This window comes from Maniola hyperantus, chromosome 2, assembly GCF_902806685.2.
Source record: "Maniola hyperantus chromosome 2, iAphHyp1.2, whole genome shotgun sequence".
NCBI classification, from domain to species: domain Eukaryota; kingdom Metazoa; phylum Arthropoda; class Insecta; order Lepidoptera; family Nymphalidae; genus Maniola; species Maniola hyperantus.
In genome coordinates, this window is record NC_048537.1 from 16,072,157 (window position 1) to 16,090,986 (window position 18,830).

An 18,830-nucleotide genomic window follows, 5' to 3' on the forward strand; every position below is an offset into this window, starting at 1 on the left:
TTATAAAAACCCATCATAACAGCGCCCTCTCATGACCAATAACCGTCAAACGGTATATAAAAGGTCTGTTCTGAGGTTACGCTATGAAATGCAAAAAAATATATTCATGTAGTGTACTTCCTTGACACCAGAGGGACCAGAGGCTCCAGGGGGGATCTGTACACAACGAAAAAGTGCAAAACAGAAGATTTTTGTTAACAAGATATTATTTGCTAGTATGATTGATCGGTGGTGATACTTCGGACCTGCTTACATCAAAAAATCTTGGCGGTTCCACTTTAAGAAGTGCCTCTCCTGGGTCCTAGGATAGAAGGATCATACCATAAGAAAAACATATTATATTGTTCACGAAACGCCGTATAAAGTGTCTTACAGATGGGACTGGTATAAAGAAAAGAGAAGTAAAACTACAGCAACTAAACACGCCGGCAGAATTAGCGGAACACAAAACAAGGAAGAATTCATGTATTTTTTTCGTTACACTTGCCGGTTAAATTACTTTTTTTTAATTGAATTAAAAATAAATAAAACTACCTAGGTACCTACCAAATACTACTAACAACGAAGTATCCTATAGGTTTTCTAGACAGACGCGACGGACGGACAGACAACAAAGTGATCCTATAAGGGTTCTTTTTGAGTTACGGAACCCTAAAATTTAGAGGTGATCGAACCCCGGATCCCCCGATAGCATTCACTCTAGCAATCGCACTCAGTAACTAATGCATGAAAAGATAGTTTATGTAATAGTCACAATAGTCACACCACCTTTATTCAATTAAGCGATGCAATGTACGTAGAGAGATGTTACACGAGCGATTTGCATAAAATATCACATTTGAAGGCTGAACTCTTGTTATTCTAAGGCCCGGCATCCACCAAAGCGGAGATGGGCAGAAATGGGTTTAGCAGCTCAATAGGTGAAGTGAAAAAAATTCATCATCATCATCAACCAATAGACGTCCACTGCTGGACATAGGTCTCTTGTAGGGACTTCCACACGCCACGATCTTGCGCCGCCTGGATCCAGCGGCTCCCTGCGACTTGTCTGATATCGTCCGTCCACCTAGTGGGGGGTCTTCCAACGCTGCGTCTTCCGGTGTGAGGTCGCCATTCTAGCACCTTTGGACCCCAACGTCTATCGGTTGTACGAACTATGTGCCCTGCCCATTGCCACTTCAACTTCGCAACCCGTTGAGCTATGTCGGTTACTCTAGTTTTCTTACGGATCTCCTCATTTCTGATTTGATCACATAGAGAAACTCCAAGCATAGCTCTCTCCGTCGCCCGCTGAGTGACTCTGAGTTTTCTTATGAGGCCTCATAAGAAAAAAATTATCATCTTATAATTTTACCAGCTTTTGCTCGCGACTTTGTTCGCGTGGACTACACAAAATTCAACCCCTAGGTTACCCCCTTAAGGATTGAATTTTCAAAAATCTTTTCTTAGCGGATGCCTACGTCATAATAGTGCATGCCAAATTTAGCCTGATCCATCCAGTAGTTTGAGCTGTGCGTTGATAGATCAGTCAATCAGACATACCTTTTCCTTTCATATATTTAGATTATATTGATGGATGTAATAAATAATGATTCTAAGACTATATCAAACACCACAGACCTTAACACATCTCTAACATCTTGAAAAGAGCAGCCGCTGAGTTTCTTACTGGTTCGTCTCGGTAGGAACGGCATTCCGATTTCAGTGGTATTCCGAATACAGTGAATTTTGACGATTCAAAAGCACTTGAAAAAGTTGAATAAAAAAATATTCTATTCTAACCATCTCTATGTTCTGCTTTGGTGGATACAGGGCCTAATACTTTTAAACTTGATTCTTGACTCTGGAGTTTAAATTATCCAATTTCAAAAAGTATCGTAATTCAAATAGACTATATACCTACACATAACTATAAAATTATGTAGTTTTCAAGTCTTCAGAGTAGAAAGAAATCTAGTCAGTACTTTTTCTATTAGTTATTTAAGTATGTCTGAAAAGTGAAAACAAAGCTTACCTATTTTATTTTCAAAAGAATACCAACATGAATTTAGTGGTAGGTAGTTTAGTTTTACATGTCACTTTGCCTCGTAACCAAAGATACCTCTCGGACCAGGACATGTTTGGGACCCCCGTAGCTTCAGTTTTAAGTTTAGATAATGAATTATCACCATTACACCATTATACAAATTCAACAATTACTGTACACTGGTACCTACTACCTTGTATGAATGGGGTCTTGGACTTTAGTAGTAAAATTATGTGAGGTACAGCAGTAGTTTATCGGGCTAGAATTCTATATTTAAGAGAATAATTTAAAAATTCATGATTTTATTTTTATGGGGCTAGAATTCATAATTAAAAAGAATAATTTAAAAATCATGATTTTTATTTAATTATTCTGTTTAATAATGAATTCTAGCCCCAAAAACTACAGCTGTACAAAAAATCTCATCATTTTATTATTCCCAAGGGATTTTAAAAACTCATCCCCTGCCGCCATTTTGGCACTGATGCCTTGTTAGCCTTATTTCTTAGAATGTAGGGTTTATTATTGTGTGATTAGCAATGGTGCCAACATAACGTCAGGAGACAAGTTATAGTGAACGGTCTGTAGATAGCAAATTTAAAAATGGTCACCATGCAAATTAACATCTTGCTCAAAAGCCAAACCCTTCATGTGAGAGTAACTCGCACTTGGCTGGTTTTTTTATCCTCCCGCCAATCTACGCCCTACCACACAAGCTCAATGAAACAATATACCTATAGGTAGCTAAACAGCCTTGCTTTGTTTGTAATAATATTATTATTATTATTAATAGACTAAGCAGCTTTTGCTGATGCGTCTATATCAGAAGTGCTTCAAGTTTTCCAAATGTTTGTCTAATCTATTCTTGAACTGGTTAACAGAACTCGACATAATCACATCGTTAGGCAATTTATTCCATATGTGAACAACTCTGTTGGTCAGAAAGTGTTTTAATGGATTTGATGATGGCAATTGATATTGTAGCTTCATATCATGTCCCCTAAATCTAGGATTGCTCCTTCTCGAATACATGCTTTCAAAATTTGAGACTTTATAATAATTATTTAGTATTTTGTAAGTTTCAATTAGATTGCCTCTTTCTCGCCGGCTATTGAGGGTGCTCAGTCCAAGTATTTTAAGTCTTTGTTCATAGGGGAGATTTTTCAGTTCCCTAGGCAACTTAGTGGCTCGCCTCTGCACTCTTTCCAACAATTCTATATCCTTAATGAAATATGGATTCCAGATCATGTAGTGATAACCTACCTATCAGGATTGAAAATAAAATAAAGATTAGCGTTTGTTTATTATGTATTTTCAAGTTCCTCACAAAGCCAAATCAAATGTACATAAATACAATTTAATGATAACCTTTTATACAAGACGTAAATAGTACATAAGATTCAATTAAAAATTATTTTACGCAGAGTCACTGGAAAATAAATTATTTGATATTCAACTAGGACAGAACAAAAATCAGTATCCGCAGAGATCAAGAACTGATATTTTATGGTTGCACTTGCACGCAGATTAGATATACAAAGGCATTGAACTTTGTGACAACACCACTACTATCCTTTGTATAAAATTAACCAAATTTGATCAACTATTAAAATATATACAATAGGGTCTCAGGAATTTTATATTTAGCTATTTTAATAATTATAGTAAAAAAATATGCATACCTAATATCATAACCAAGCTACATGTGATAGGGTAAACGATAATCTGTGGGCTTGCCGGACTACACGGAGACATGGGGGCGAGGCTACGGGGCGCGGGGCGGCTGCGGCAGGGCGCCTGGAGGCCGGCCTCCGCCGATAATAAAAATTTGTCCACAATTGTCTCTTCACAAGTTACTCGATCTAGGTAGTGAAACATAACTTGCACTCTTAAAATCATGATATATATGTTAGTTTCGTCCACTTCGTGCAGCGCGTGGGGAGGGCTCGGGCGCGCCGCCGCGCTCAGTTGTCCATGGCGTATCTCCGGGTCCACTCCTTCGCGTTTCGGATGGCTTCGCTCTCGTTCACTTTCCACAGCTCCGCGACGTCGTTGGCCAGCGGGTCGTCGGGATTCGGCGCCGACAGCAGCGCCTGGATGCTCAGTAGCACGGTACGGATCTGCAGCGCGGGACTCCATTTGTCTTTCAGGATATCGAGACATATGCGGCCTAGCCGGTCTATGTTCGGATGGTAAATTTTAGTGATAAACCTAACCTTCGGCGCTGACATAGGATAGTCCTCTGGCAGGAATAGTTCTAATTTGAATAGTCCTCCCTCGAACGGCGAGTCCTCCGGGCCGGTGACGATAACGTGAAAGTAGCGCGCGTTGTTCTCGCTAGGCACCGCACTGATTCCCGGCACGGGTTCCTGCATCAATCGCTGTGTCTCTTTGATTATTCTACGTGGTAGGGCTGCCATTTTATTTATGCGGTCTAGCGCAATTTGTCAAAATGCAGGTACCTATTCATATAATTTGTTTAAAATATCAAATTGTCTTTGCACTTCACGTATTTTTAATAATAGTTGAGGCACGTACGTATCCTATACTTATAAATTATAACAGCATTTTAGCCATGATAAAGCTGAAAACGCCAACTTCAATTTTTTTACTGTGGTGTGACATAGATAATATAGAATTTATTAGCCTTCCACAGAGAAAACATGCGATAGAATACGGTGCGTTCATAAAAATATTGTCGTCGCGAGGTCTATGTGGTCTATAGTCTCTATCTATACTATGCGCTTGGTAGTTTAATATTCATCCATAGATGGCGGTAAGCAGCCTTTTATGTGGGACAGTGCGTGATAACTTCGCTATTCTCCACTAGATGACAGTAGCCATTCTTCAGGTTGTTGATAAAGTATTTTTTTACATTTTTTGTTTATAATAATCATAATTGTAGAGAAACTTCGATTAAAATCTTTTCAGCTTTTTTCGTTTTGTGCCTCTATACACATCTGACAAGAATACCTACTTACAAATATTTTATATTAGCTCACTACTAAAAAAAGTTACACACCGGCTATACCTTCCTATATCCTATATTCCAATTTTTAGATACTAGTTATCCAACTTTGGCGATGAAATTGAAAAATCATGATTGAAATGGCGTGCATCCTGGCAATTGGATTTTTCCCACTGGCGTCAGATCACCTAACTACGAACGATTTGCAGTCGAGGCACGAAGCTCTCATATTGATGCGCATTTCAAATCTACGGGCTTCATTTTACGTGCGATATTTGTTCCGTAGGTATAGTCTGTTCACTAAGTATAGTGTCGGTACAGTAAGCGGCCAAAAGTGATGAACATCGATCATTAGAAGGAGATAGTAGATTTGTAGAGCACTGTCTCGGTCGTTGAGCCCGACAAAACATCATAATATGGTTATGAGTGACAGAGACAACGCTCTACAAAACTGAAAAGTCACTCTAAAGGCCGATGTTCATCACTTTCGGCCGCGTTCTGTACACCCGCAGGCGCACTTATTATTTTGCTTTTTAGGATTCCGTACCTCAAAAGGAAAAAGCAGCCTAGGATCATTTCGTTGTCTGTCTGTCAAGAGACCTATACGGTACTTCCCGTTGACCTAGAATTATAAAATTTGGCAGCTAGCCAGCACCTCGATTGCGGGAAACCTGCATCAATCATTATTACAATCTTAATTGTTCTGATTGGCTGAATTTGTGCGATTGTTGTTGCAACAATGCATTGTTGCCATTAGTGAGCGAGCATCAACCAATCAGAGGTGATTGCGATCGTGACTTTGTAGCTGTCATTCTCCCGCAATCGCGCAGCAGGTCGTATAGCATAGGTACGTGAAAAGGAAAAATCCAAAAACCGTGAATTTGTGGTTACATCACAAAAATTAAAATTAAAATGTGTTCATGAACAAAATACAATAAGTAGTTTTGTTCAATTTGACAGCTATTGCTTAACCAAGATGGCCGCTATATGCTGTTAAATTCGAGCGTCCCTATTGAAAACCCCTTTATAATAAAAGTTTTGCAGAAGCTCTTTATGCCGTACCGTATCGTAAAACCTGTGGTTATAACCATGTTACAACCGATCCTAAGAGCTATAAAATTACGAGGAGATGAGCTATTGATGTTCCGACGTCAAATAGGTATATTAGGTATCTACCTACTGTTATGGACCTTTAAACTTACCTTCTTCGGTGATTTCGCCGCTTTCCCCCATAATAATAAGGTATATCGTGGGTATCAAAAGAAAATCATTTACCACGTACCTAGTGATAGAAATAACATTTTACTTTTCGATTTTCAGGACGTGTAATTTGTTCTTATTTACAAACATTTAGGTAGGTACAAAAACAAAAGCAAAGCTTTGCGAATACTTTGACGTCTGTATCTAAGTACAATTTCATAGAACCTAATTAAAAAATACCTATATGACAAGTTATGATATTTTCGTCCTTATAATCAGTACCCTTATTATAAATGCGACAGTGTGTTTGTTGGTTTGCCCTTCAATCACGTCGCAACGATGCAACGGATTGACGTGATTTTTTGCATGGCTTTAGATAAAGACCTAGAGAGTGGCATATGCTACTTTTTGTCACGAAAAATCAAAGATTTCCCACGGGATTTTTTTAAAACTTAATTCCACGCGGACGAAGGCGCGGGCATCAGCTAGTCCTCTATATATGAAAGGTGGATTTATAAGAAACTAGCTGATGCCCGCGACTTCGTCCGCGTGGATTGACGTTTCTCAATATCCCGCGGGAACTCTTTGATTTTCCGGGATAAAAAGTAGCCTATGTCCTTCCCCGGGATGCAAGCTATATCTGTACCAAATTTCGTCAAAATCGGTTGAACGGATGGGCTGTGAAAGGCTAGCAGACAGACAGACAGACACACTTTCGCATTTATAATATTAGTGTGGGTGTAGCCCGTACAACAACGTTATCAATGTCCATAAATGACGTTCATCCACGTGACACATCGGCTTCGTCCGAATCGGTTGCATTGATTTCGTCCTTAGTTTCTCTGCCTTTTGTATGAAATTAGTGCCTCTAGTCGTTATACTCTTATATGAAAGGTGGACAAGAAATCCGGAGCGCGTACTACAACATGTTCAAAGTCCATAAAGGACAGTCGTCCGTCCCCGTCCACGTCCGCTTCGTCTAGAACACTCGCCACGATGTCGTCCCTCTCCTGAGGATGTAGTTCTCCTTTAGTGAGTAACCGAGTCGCTTCTAGTAAATCTTCTCGTCCGATATACATGTCATCGTCTAAATCGTATATACGGAATGCGTACCTGCAACAATTAAAGTTTTATAAATAAGTTGGCTCTGATAGCCTAGTGGTTAGCCGTCCGCCTTCTAATCGGAGGTCGGGGGTTCGATCCTGGGCACGCACCGCCAACATTTCGAAGTTGTGTGCGTTTTAATTAATTAAATATCCGTGGCGTGTGGGAATCCCTACAAGAGACCTATGTCCAGCTGTGAACGTCTACCGGTTGAAGACGATGATGACGAACCCTTATCTAATTCCTTAAATTATTAAATTCGTCGTGATTTTGGTAAAGCTAGCGATTGATATAGCTTAATCAGCTTCTTATCACAAATTCACGATCAGCGATCCGTGAACAAAAACGGGATTGAGGCATCGAGACTTTGGGCCTTTGTCCCCATATCTTAACTCCGATAAAGGATGGATAAAGGCTATGAAAGGCCGGGAGTAAATTTCATCTATTCTTTACTTTTATTAAGTAAGTAAAGAAAAACGTAGGTACAATTTAATAATTAAATATTTTTTTCTGCAGTGGCTGGTTTTTAGGTTCCTTGCCTATTGCTATGTTAGATCTAATTGGATGATAGGCTGTTACAGTTACTTAGGGTTACCGAAAAAACAGGTCGAGATGGGCATCAGGGACGTAATGCCCCGTAGGTACACCCGCACAGCCCCCGCGCTAACCCGGTGCGGGCGAGAGCGGGTGACGGGCGGGTATGCGGGGCGTCCCCCCGCCTCAAAACCTGGCTAAAGGAATACAATTATGAGAGTGTCGAGGAATTTTTCTTCTTAAGGGAATAACTTAATTGGTTACCCCTTTGAAGAAAATTTTCTCGACTATTCTATTCTTGACTTTTACCTATTTAAGTGTATTTTAATCTATATAAATAATAATTAATTAAAAATAGTTTCACGCGCACGCACGTACACACGCACACACACTCACACACTCACTCACACACACACACACACACACACACACACACACACACACACACACACACACACACACACACACTGCACACACAAAAAAAAACAAAAAAAAACATGCTCTTAGTATACGATATTTAAAATAAAAAAGTATTAGCAATTATAAGTACCTACTTAGTTGTTTTTAATTTTTTAAGTAGTTGTCAATGTTTAATATAAATAATATTATGATTATGGGAAGACATTGCCTCCTGAAACACAGTTTACACTACCTCAGGAGGCAGGGCCTTACACTAAAGCTTGTTAATCTACATGTTTGTAAAGATATTAAAGATTTTATTTATTTATTTATTTATATCCCGATTGTCATCTCAATCTGTCGCGGACTATACAGTTGTTGTTGAAACTTGCATATAGGTTTCTGACCGGGCATCAGTAATTATTTATGTTACGTCTAAGATAAATAGGTTTATCTTAACTCATTACTTACATATACTATAATAGGATAGTCAAGCATACTATAAAATAAGGTATACCATATTAAAAAAAAAATGCTTTTATTTCGACCAACAAGCATCATATTGGTGTTAGTAATTACACGAAACTTAAACCTAATTGTTAATAATTATTAATATTAGTGTTAGTAATTACACGAAATAGGTAGTATTGTGCTATATTTTTCGATTTTGCGTTACAACGCTACTTACAACAACGTTAGTTTTAGTGCATATAAACAAAACCTGAAAGTAATTTGTTCAGAATTAGTAACAGAATCGATTGCAATCATTAATTGTATACCTACGCTAAAAATACTGAAAATTATTTAATTGCATTTCGATCATTTTAAGACCCTACAAGTTTGGACACCTAGTTAAATAATCGCATGCACCAATTGATTGCAGCCGCGCGCGCGTCACATTCGATCACAGCCGCTAGCTTGGGGTGACCATGTTTTTACGAGGACAACGACTCATTACAACAAACTTATAACTTCGTAAATTTTCATTATAATATTTTTCAAATTTTGTATATATATATATGTAAAAATATTCGATACGTGTTTCGGTTTTTGCTAAAACTAAAGTTGTAAGTGCCTACATTAATCTTAAAAATACTATCAAAATGTTGGCAACCCTACCTAGTACTAACTAAAGATTAAGATAGAGTAAGATAGAAGGTATGTAAGGTACATAATACCTGAAACTTTAATCCCATATTGGGTTCGGAGTTCTGCTAATGATTGTGGACCCTTGATCAGATAAAGCTGTTAATCTGCTTTGGGGATAAGTTATATTTATTTTCAATCCAAATTATTTGGATCTTATTTAATCTATATTTATGTCACAGTTAACACCGATTTTTCATAGTTCATTTTGTAAAAATGTGTCCTAACTTAGTTTCAAAGTTACACCGGCTCAAAGATGTGTATGTGAACTTTTAAGCCCATGTGTGAGGTAGCCGTTCCAGCACCTTTCGACCGGAACGTCTATCGGTTTTAGAAATAATAATTGTGCAAAGAAATAAACCCGCTAAGCTATGTCTAAGTTAATCTAGTTTTTCTACCGATCCCCATTTCTGATTTGATCACGTAGAGAAAGTCCAAGCATAACTCAGAAGTTTTTAAACGCATATTATTTAATGTTATTGATGCCATGTGAATTCCGTCTTCACGGTAGCTAGAAGTAAGGGAGTGGGCGGCGAGGTGCAGTATTGAGTCTTTTCTCGTCCGCTGAGTGACTCTGAGCTGTCTTATGAGGCCCGTAGATAAGGGACAGGGGATGTCCCGTGCTCGCGCAGTATGTGGCTGCTTAAGACAGATGAAAATTACCACGCTTTAATATCCCTCGGAGCTGCTTCGCTGAACACCGACATCATGTCCAAGAAGTCTTCAAAAGTCAGGTTTCCAGAACCATCGTGAGAAAACACTTGACAGATGCGTCTCTTGAAAGGATTCTCCTGAAAATTGTTTAATCTAAATATATAAAAAGAAAAGGTGACTGACTGACTGACTGACTGACTGATCTATCAACGCACAGCTCAAACTACTGAACGGATCGGGCTGAAATTTGGCATGCAGTTGCAGATAACTATTATGACGTAGTCATCCGATTAGAAAGGATTTTTGAAAATTCAACCCCTAAGGGGGTGATATAGGGGTTTGAAATTAGTGTAGTCCACGCGGACGAAGTGGCGAGCATAAGCTAGTCAATTATAAGTCGTTCGAGTCGAGTCTGAATCGTCGGCTGATGACCACATTATAGCATTGACGTTTCGGACTCGGGTCAGAAGATTGTTTCGATTGTTTAAACATCTAGGTAGTTCTCGAAAACCATCTCAATGCAACCTGACCTAAATTCAGAGGCAGATTATCCCTAAGGCAAACTAGGCACTATGTATAGTTCCATTACCGGGCCTACCTAAATTATCCGTACTAATATAATCTTGGTCTACCTTTAATTCAGGCAGTTTTTCTATCTCTTCGACTGGTACTGCTATAGTGTGTGCTTGGTTCTCGGTCATTCGCTTCGGTACTAGGTCGGGATTCACTTCTCTGAACCTCTTGAAGACCCTGCCAAAAATCGGAACACAGAACAAAATAGATAGAAGATTTTCAAATTGTAGCTATCAACCATAAAGGTTTACAGCTACTATTTGAAAATATAAAAAAATAGAAATAGGCTCTACCAGACACTACAGATTTCCCCAAAAAATTAATTACCCGTGCTTTTAGCCCACGTAGGTTGGAGCTCGAGTTCGAGGTTGACACAGAGATCACAACCTCGAACTGGCTTTTCTCTTATACATTCACGCCGCAACAAATCAACGGATCGACGTGATTTTTTGCATGAAGCATGAAGGTATTGCTAAAGACCTGAAGACTGACATAAATTACCGGAAAATCAAAGAGCTCCCACGGGATTTTTAAAAAACCTAGCCACGCGGACGAATGCTATTCCCTTTCTTAGTTTGGACGCATTAGCAACGTTGTTATTTTTGTCAACAAATTAATTCATAAGTACTTGTAAAAAGTTTACATGAATAAAAAAACATTCTATTCTATTATATTCTATTCTACTCTACTCTATTCTACTCTATTCTATTCTATTAAATTATATTATATTATATTATATTATATTATATTATATTATATTATATTATATTATATTATATTATATTATATTATATTATATTATATTATATTATATTATATTATATTATATTATATTATATTATATTATATTATATTATATTATATTATATTATATTATATTATATTATATTCTATTCTATTCTATTCTATTCTATTCTATTCTATTCTATTCTATTCTATTCTATTCTATTCTATTCTATTCTATTCTATTCTATTCTATTCTATTCTATTCTATTCTATTCTATTCTATTCTATTCTATTCTATTCTATTCTATTCTATTCTATTCTATTCTATTCTATTCTATTCTATTCTATTCTATTCTATTCTATTCTATTCTATTCTATTCTATTCTATTCTATTCTATTCTATTCTATTCTATTCTATTCTATTGTATCCTATCCTATCCTTTCCTATCCTATCCTATCCTATCCTATTCTATTCTATTCTATTCTATTCTATTCTATTCTATTCTATTCTATTCTATTCTATTCTATTCTATTCTATTCTATTCTATTCTATTCTATTCTATTCTATTCTATTCTATTCTATTCTATTGTATTGTATTCTATTCAAAAAAGATCATACTTAGTACAATTTTTGAAAAATAACATCGTTGCTGTAACTTATCAACAAATTACAGATAACATATTGGTTTATTAATTTCAGCCGTTAGATCAATCATGACATTAGTAGGTAGAAGCCCAAAATCTTGCCGAGCTTTGTACACACGAGGTGGTTTCGTGAAGTAAGTAATTAAACTTGCACCTGGCGACCTAGTTCAAAGCAAACATTTGTAGAAGTGTAATAGTATAATAATTACTAGTAAGTAACTAGAACTACACACGCCATGTTCAAGTTGCAAGTTGCATTCAAATGGAATAAAATAAAAAGGTTTCACGTGCTCGGTGCCTGTAGTTACCTTCGTTATTACTTAATGCTTGTTTACTTTTTACATTGCTACAAGCTAGAAATAATCTAAATATATAAAAGGAAAGGTGACTGACTAACTGAATGATGGATCTATCAACGCAAAGCTCAAACTACTAGACGGATTGGGTTGAAATTTGGTATGCAGATAGCTATTATAATGAAAACATCCGCTAAGAAAGGATTTTTAAAATTTCAACTCTTAAAATAAAACTGTATAATAGGGGTTTGAATTTTGTGTAGTCCACGCGGACGTATTCAGGAGGATTCAGGATCAAACCGAGAGTCTGCTCGCTCTAGTTCACTCTGGTTGAGGTTTCAAGTTACCAATTGATTGTAACGTCACGTGCGCACGTAACATCCCTATCCTCGTCCACGCAAATGGTGCCTCGGTTTATTTCTCCCAAAGCCTTTAAGCCGATTTGGTGCACGCGTCGGATTTGGTCATTCCATTTTAAGTACCTGCTATCACTACTATCACACATTCGTGTCCCTACTATCACTACTATCTACTATTCTAATTTATTAAGCTCCATCATCTAATCATCACTCTACCCCTTAGTATAAATGCAAAAGTGTGTTTGTTAGTTCACTGCAACACGCCGCAACTGATTTACCTACGTTATTTTTTAGGGTTCCATATCCAAAGGGTGCCAACGAGACCTTGTCACTAAGCCTCCGCTGTCCATCCGTCCGTTTGTCTGTCTGTCTGTCAGTGGGATGTATCTCGTGAACCTATAGAGAACCTATATAACCTATTAGAGAATTGAAATTTTCACAAGACCTGTATTAAGATGTGTTATTTTCTTGTACGATGGTGCGGAACCCTACGTATCATCGAAAAGGCAAGACTTATTTATCAGTAGGTACCTACTACCAACATAAACATTTCCAATGTAACTTAATTCATTATTACTTTGTAACTACAATTTTGGTACATGAGAAATAAAAATAAAAATAAATAAAATAAATAATCGTAAGTTGAAATCGCTTTAATGATTGACAACCTAAAGAAGAAGCGCCTCAATAAACATCCCCGGGAAAATAAAGATAACACTCAGAAAAAGACTAGACAAAAGAAAACACGAAAGTAAACCGAAATTCAGCGAAACAACAGTTCACTCTATCTAATCGTGTTTTTGGTGTAAGCTTGCTCTTAGCTCTCCAGTATCGTAACCATTTACGTGTCGTAAAAGCTCTGGAATGTTCTCAGAGCGACGTGTTGCTAACGTTCGATTAAAGCTAAGCGAATGTGGTTTTTTCATGTTTTTTTGCTATTTGCTGAAGCGTTTTACTTTTGTTGTCTAATACGAAAAATGCATATACAAAGGTTTCCAGGAGATATTTTTGAAAGTAATCATTTATCTGTATGGAGAGTGGAGACCAAATGTGACGTTTTGACGTATGAAAATAGCTTAGGTAGGTACTCAGAATAGATAGTATTACTGAATCTAACACCATACCAGACCATCAATAAGAGTAATTTATTACCTATTTTGAATAAATCATTTGACTTTGACTTTGAATTAGTAGTAAGTAGTACTCAGATAGTACAGAGCATAGTTCTTTACTTTTGAATTGTTCTTGACTTTTTTGAACACACGGACGACACATTGCATGCTAATTTTTTTGACTTATTACAGAGGAGCGGGCACCCTGAGACACAGGTTCATTAAACTTACTTCAGGGTCCCCGACACAAAATTGTAAATTAACATAGTTTAAAAAAATTAATTTCATTTCATTTCATTGAGCTAGAGCACCTATTATAGTCTTGCAGTTACAAATAACTTGTAAGTTTCTGTCTCTTCTATCTTTTAATGTAAGTACTTGTAGTGTTATTTTTTATCCCAACAACGTCCCAACTAAGCAGGTCGACTGCTGGACCCAGACTTTTATAAGAGTTTTCATAAATTACATTGTAAAGGACATAGTTATCTACCACCATAAAAATAGAACAGATTAAATAGTCTTACCTGAGTATTTCTTTCCTAGTAAAAAATGTACAGTCCTGGTTAAATAGAATGCATGTTTAAAACAACGACAGTTGGTGTAAAGTCTGCAGAAGTTTCCGTCTATATAAACATGTTCTCTTCGGAACTAGATTAAGTTTCATGCATTGCAGCAAATTCTTCATTTACACAACCAACAATCAAACTTACTGTAAACTTAAGTTGAAAATTTTCCAGCGTGCCGACTGTAATAAATTAAATGGCATAACCAGTAGGTATACTTTTAAAAATAAGTGTAAGTATGTGCATAAAACATCAATAAATTTTAATAATGTAATTAATACTTACTAGAAATAAAGACCAACTTGGTAATGCCCATTTCTAGGCTAAGTAAGCACAGCATTTTTTTTATTGGCAACTAGATGATGCCCACGACTTCATCCGCGTGGATTTAGGTTTGTAAAAATCCCGTGTGAACTCTTTGATTTTTTTTTTATTTATTTTTTCCGGGACAAAAAGTAGCCTATGTCCTTCCCCGGGATGCAAGCTATATCTGTACCCACGGGATTATTAAAAACCTATATCCACGTGGATGAAGTCGCGGGCATCATCTAGTTTTGAATAAATGCTTTAAGTTTAAATGTAGGTACATCACCTGATAATCTTCCAATTGCTGTTCCGTAAATGTAACTACTTTGTTTCCCATTTCCAACTGATATAGAAACTTTTGAAAATTAAGGCTGAATGGTCTTTGACCGTTGCCTCCTCCAAGAGGTGTAAATAAACAACAATTCAAAAAAAAGATTTAAAAAAAGAACAGGCTAGTGCCAGCCTGTTGCCTCGACGGCCAAACACTGCCTGTTGTTAGCGAATTCGTATTAGGGAGTGTCTTGTACAGAGTAGAGAAAGAATGTAGAGCCTTCAGAAAAAATACTGCAAAATATAATTTCAGCAGTTGTTCTTCCTTGTGTTGTGTTCGTAAGCGGTACGACACAGAAACTCCAAGCTCGAACTGGAATTCCCTTTTACGTGGTGAACGTTCAGGACCAAAATTCACCGACTTTTGCGTCGTTGTTATGAGGGCAGTACTAAGTAAAACAAATACTTAAATATTTTTTCCATGTTTTTTTAACTATATCCATTCAAAAAATTACGTCAACCGTTGCTCCATTGTGGTGTGATTGAAGGATAAATCAAATACTCAATACATACTGTGCGTCGTCGTAAATAATAAAATGTCTTTCTAATGCCCTTCAGTTCATCTGTGCATAATCTTACTGATCCAAATTAGGTACAAATTATGTAGAGTAGCTTTAAAATAAACCTTCTGTTGTATTGAAAATTCTTTATTTTGTCGGTTTAATTTCTATATTTTTTCCTTCTTTAGCTAAGAAAGAAGAGGCCAGGCTTGAAGTTCATGCGAATAGTCTGGCTTACTACATGCAGCAGAGTTAGTAGGCTGAAAAGAGCCACAATAGAAGAGCTGTCTTGTGCACACTAAAGCCAGCGAAAGCATTACGAGAACAGTGTCTCGATGGAGTGACTTTCTCCCAAACCTCACTCACACACTCATTTCAATGACTGATTGCAGATAGCTTTGAAATATCCAAAAAAAAAACAGTTGACGTCTCTATCCGCCCAGTGCTCTATGTGCCAGTTAGGCGGGCGGCACCGCGCCCTTGCTTAATAGCCTATTTGGCAGTATTCATTTGTCGTGTTATTATTAAAAACGTATTGGAAAAGTAATAAAACGTATTAAAAACGTGTTAAGAGTTATTCAACAAATAAAATAATTCATAATAATGTATATTATTAATTTCAATTTGGATTAAGTACATTTTTCCATTACGTGTACACTTGTGTTATACGTCCCGCAAATTGCTAATGCGCGTGGGCGCCATTTTAGTTACGTCAGCACTAGACTGAAGTTGCGAGCTGATGGTATATTTTTATTTCAGGTGACGTCAAAAAAACGTCATTTCGATGTTAATGAGACATGGTTCCAGCGCAATAGCAATTTGCGGGACTCATATAATTTTTTTATTCTTAATTTTAATCTCACAGAAAAAAAAAAAATCCCATTATCTTATACCTTCAGCCGTAGAATAGCCGATTATGAGCTCCACTAGCCACGGCCTAAGCCTCCTACAAGACCAGAAATTTTAGAAATTATACAATTCCAAACCCCTGCCAGGAATCGAACCCGGGACCTCACAATAATAAGATGGAAGTAGCTTAACTGTTGGAGAGTAATAAAGGGTAAACCCGTAACCTTCACTACGCTCCGACATACCTAGCCTTATTTGGGAATATTTCAGCGCAGTGGATATTAGCATCATTTCAGTGTGATGTAGATTACATTTAAATTTGAGAGAGATGCGAATTACTATGCACATAATAATAGTTCCCTGGCCCCAATACCACGCATCTGCATAGTGTACATACAGGGTGTAACCAGAACGCTAGCAAAAACTTAACGTTATCGTTATACTACCTAAACACAATCCAATACCAATAACCAATTGCCTCATTTTGTAGTTTTAGTGATTTAGTATTTTTGAAACCCGCAATGTATAGCGAGCAAAACTCAGGTCAATGCCCCGCCTACGACGCGGCATTGACTCCAAGTGGCCTACTTACGCATAATGTTCGTTGACCTCTAGCGTCAGTCAGATGTTTTATTTGCCATATATCGTAAACTTTTACAAAAATTATAGGTTTTTTTGTGGTATCATATCATCAGTACTACCACCTGTCTTCGTTTTTGCCAGCGTTCTGGTTACACCCTGTATAGTAGTGCTCGAATTTAATTGGACCATGGGTTGAATTAAACAGGTGTTTTAATTTTAAAGGTTAAACTACGATAAATACACCGAAAAAAGCCAAAGAAATTTATTTACTTTTTATACAGATTAGAATGCAAGCGAAAACTTAGCGCTATTATTAAACTAACCCTTTACTTCTCTAATCTGTCATACTACCTGAACACATTAGGTAGTATTCAGTATTATAAACCCGCAATGTATAGCGTGCTAAATTCGGGGTCAATGCCCCACTTAGGATGCGGCATTAACATCGCGGCACCTATCTAAGCGACGTTCATTGACCTCTAGCGTCAGGCAGATGTTTTATTTGCAATACACTGCGAACTATTAAATATATAGGATTCTTTATTTTATCAGTTGTGGTATCTTATCAGTAACTATCAGTACTATCACTTGTCTTCATTTTTGCTAGCATTCTAATAATAACAACCTGTATAGTATGTATTTATTTTAAATACATGTTTACGTGATAGCCTAGTGGTTAAGAAGTCTGTCTCCTGTTCGGGAGGTCTAGGGTTCGATCGCGTTCCAGGACACCTGTAACTTTTCCGTTTTAAGCAATATCACTTGCTTTAACGGTGAAGGAAAATATCGTGAGAAACTCTGCATGCCTGAGTGTTCTGAATAATATCCTCAAAGGTTTTTGAAGTCTGCCAATCTGCACTTGGCCAGCGTGGTGAATTTCGCTTCGTCTGAGAGGAGACTCGTGCTCAGTAGAGAGCTGACGATGATGATGATAAATAATCGGTTATTTTGCTTTTGTTCTTACCACGTTTGCATTTATAGTCTTTGTCAAAGAGCTGACATGCTGTATTGTGGCTTTGAAAACAACTAGTTTATGTCTCTCTAATGGGCAGATTACACCTACCGAGTAGTGAAGCGAGACAGTAAAATGTCACTCGGCCGAGACAGTGCTGTGGCTGAGAAATTGCGGCGAAATTCACTCGTTAAAGTGTTTATACCAACTATATATACTCGCCACTGTACTCGGTAGGTGTAATCTGCCCATAAAGTAAAATAGCTGCGGGGAATTTTTAATGAATATGCCGGCCTTTGTACACCCCACGCTGCGCGCTGGTATAAACGTTTTCATTGGTTAGTTAGTGCGAACAACGTACGAGGCAAAATATTTGAGATTGGTATATAGCAAAGCCACAAGAGACCTCAAACTAAAATTAGTTTGAGGTTACCAGAGGTTACGTAGATTGTCGTAGGCGGAATTCGATGAATGGACGATGGAAATACTATTTGGAAGGCTTCCCTATACCTCGAATGACGCAAACTGTCAACGCTAAATGATGTTTAGTATTAATGGCGCTGTGGTAAGCGCATGTGGTTTTATTTTATAAGTGCGAGGACCCGGGTTCAATTCCTGACTGACTGATCTATCAACGCACAGCTCAAACTACTGGACGGATCGGGCTGAAATTTGGCATACAGATAGCTATTATGACGTAGGCATCCGCTAAGAAAGGATTTTTGAAATTCAACCCTTAAGGGGGTGAAATAGGGGTTTGAAATTTGTGTAGGCCACGCAGACGAAGTCGCGAGCATAAGCTAGTGATTTATATTTTCTAAATTGTGTCTGGTGGAAGGTTTCTGCCGTGGCTAGTGGCTCTACCGGCAAAACGATACCGCTAAGAGATTTATCACCATGTGAGTCAGTTAAGTGCTAACTTTTATCAGAATAACTAATAAAAAAACTAAATTACAGGAAAAATAAAAGTTCTACAACATTTGAAAATTTTATTATTTTCAAAAGC

The 18,830-nt window shown here is 37.4% G+C and overlaps 2 protein-coding genes across 4 annotated transcripts; both read right to left on the reverse strand.

The window, feature by feature from the left end:
* Positions 1-3,838: 3,838 nt before the first annotated feature.
* Positions 3,839-4,651, reverse strand: LOC117994405 (ubiquitin-conjugating enzyme E2 N). The gene has a single exon (XM_034982316.2). The coding sequence runs from the start codon at positions 4,444-4,446 to the stop codon at positions 3,991-3,993; it is 456 nt and encodes a 151-aa protein (XP_034838207.1). The 5' UTR covers positions 4,447-4,651; the 3' UTR covers positions 3,839-3,990.
* Positions 4,652-6,277: 1,626 nt separating this feature from the next.
* Cib2 (Calcium and integrin binding family member 2) lies at positions 6,278-15,086 on the reverse strand. Of its 3 annotated transcripts, XM_069507814.1 has the most exons (6): positions 14,898-15,086; positions 14,453-14,487; positions 14,267-14,281; positions 10,664-10,781; positions 10,041-10,168; positions 6,278-7,307 (listed from the first exon to the last, which is right to left on the reverse strand). In XM_069507814.1, the coding sequence occupies exons 1-6, from the start codon at positions 14,946-14,948 to the stop codon at positions 7,070-7,072; spliced, it is 585 nt and encodes a 194-aa protein (XP_069363915.1). In that variant the 5' UTR covers positions 14,949-15,086; the 3' UTR covers positions 6,278-7,069. The 3 variants fall into 3 exon arrangements, with proteins under 3 accessions (XP_069363915.1, XP_034838200.1, XP_069363916.1); XM_034982309.2 differs by lacking the exon at positions 14,453-14,487 and having other exon boundaries at positions 14,267-14,301; XM_069507815.1 differs by lacking the exon at positions 14,267-14,281.
* Between the last annotated feature and the right edge of the window lie 3,744 nt (positions 15,087-18,830).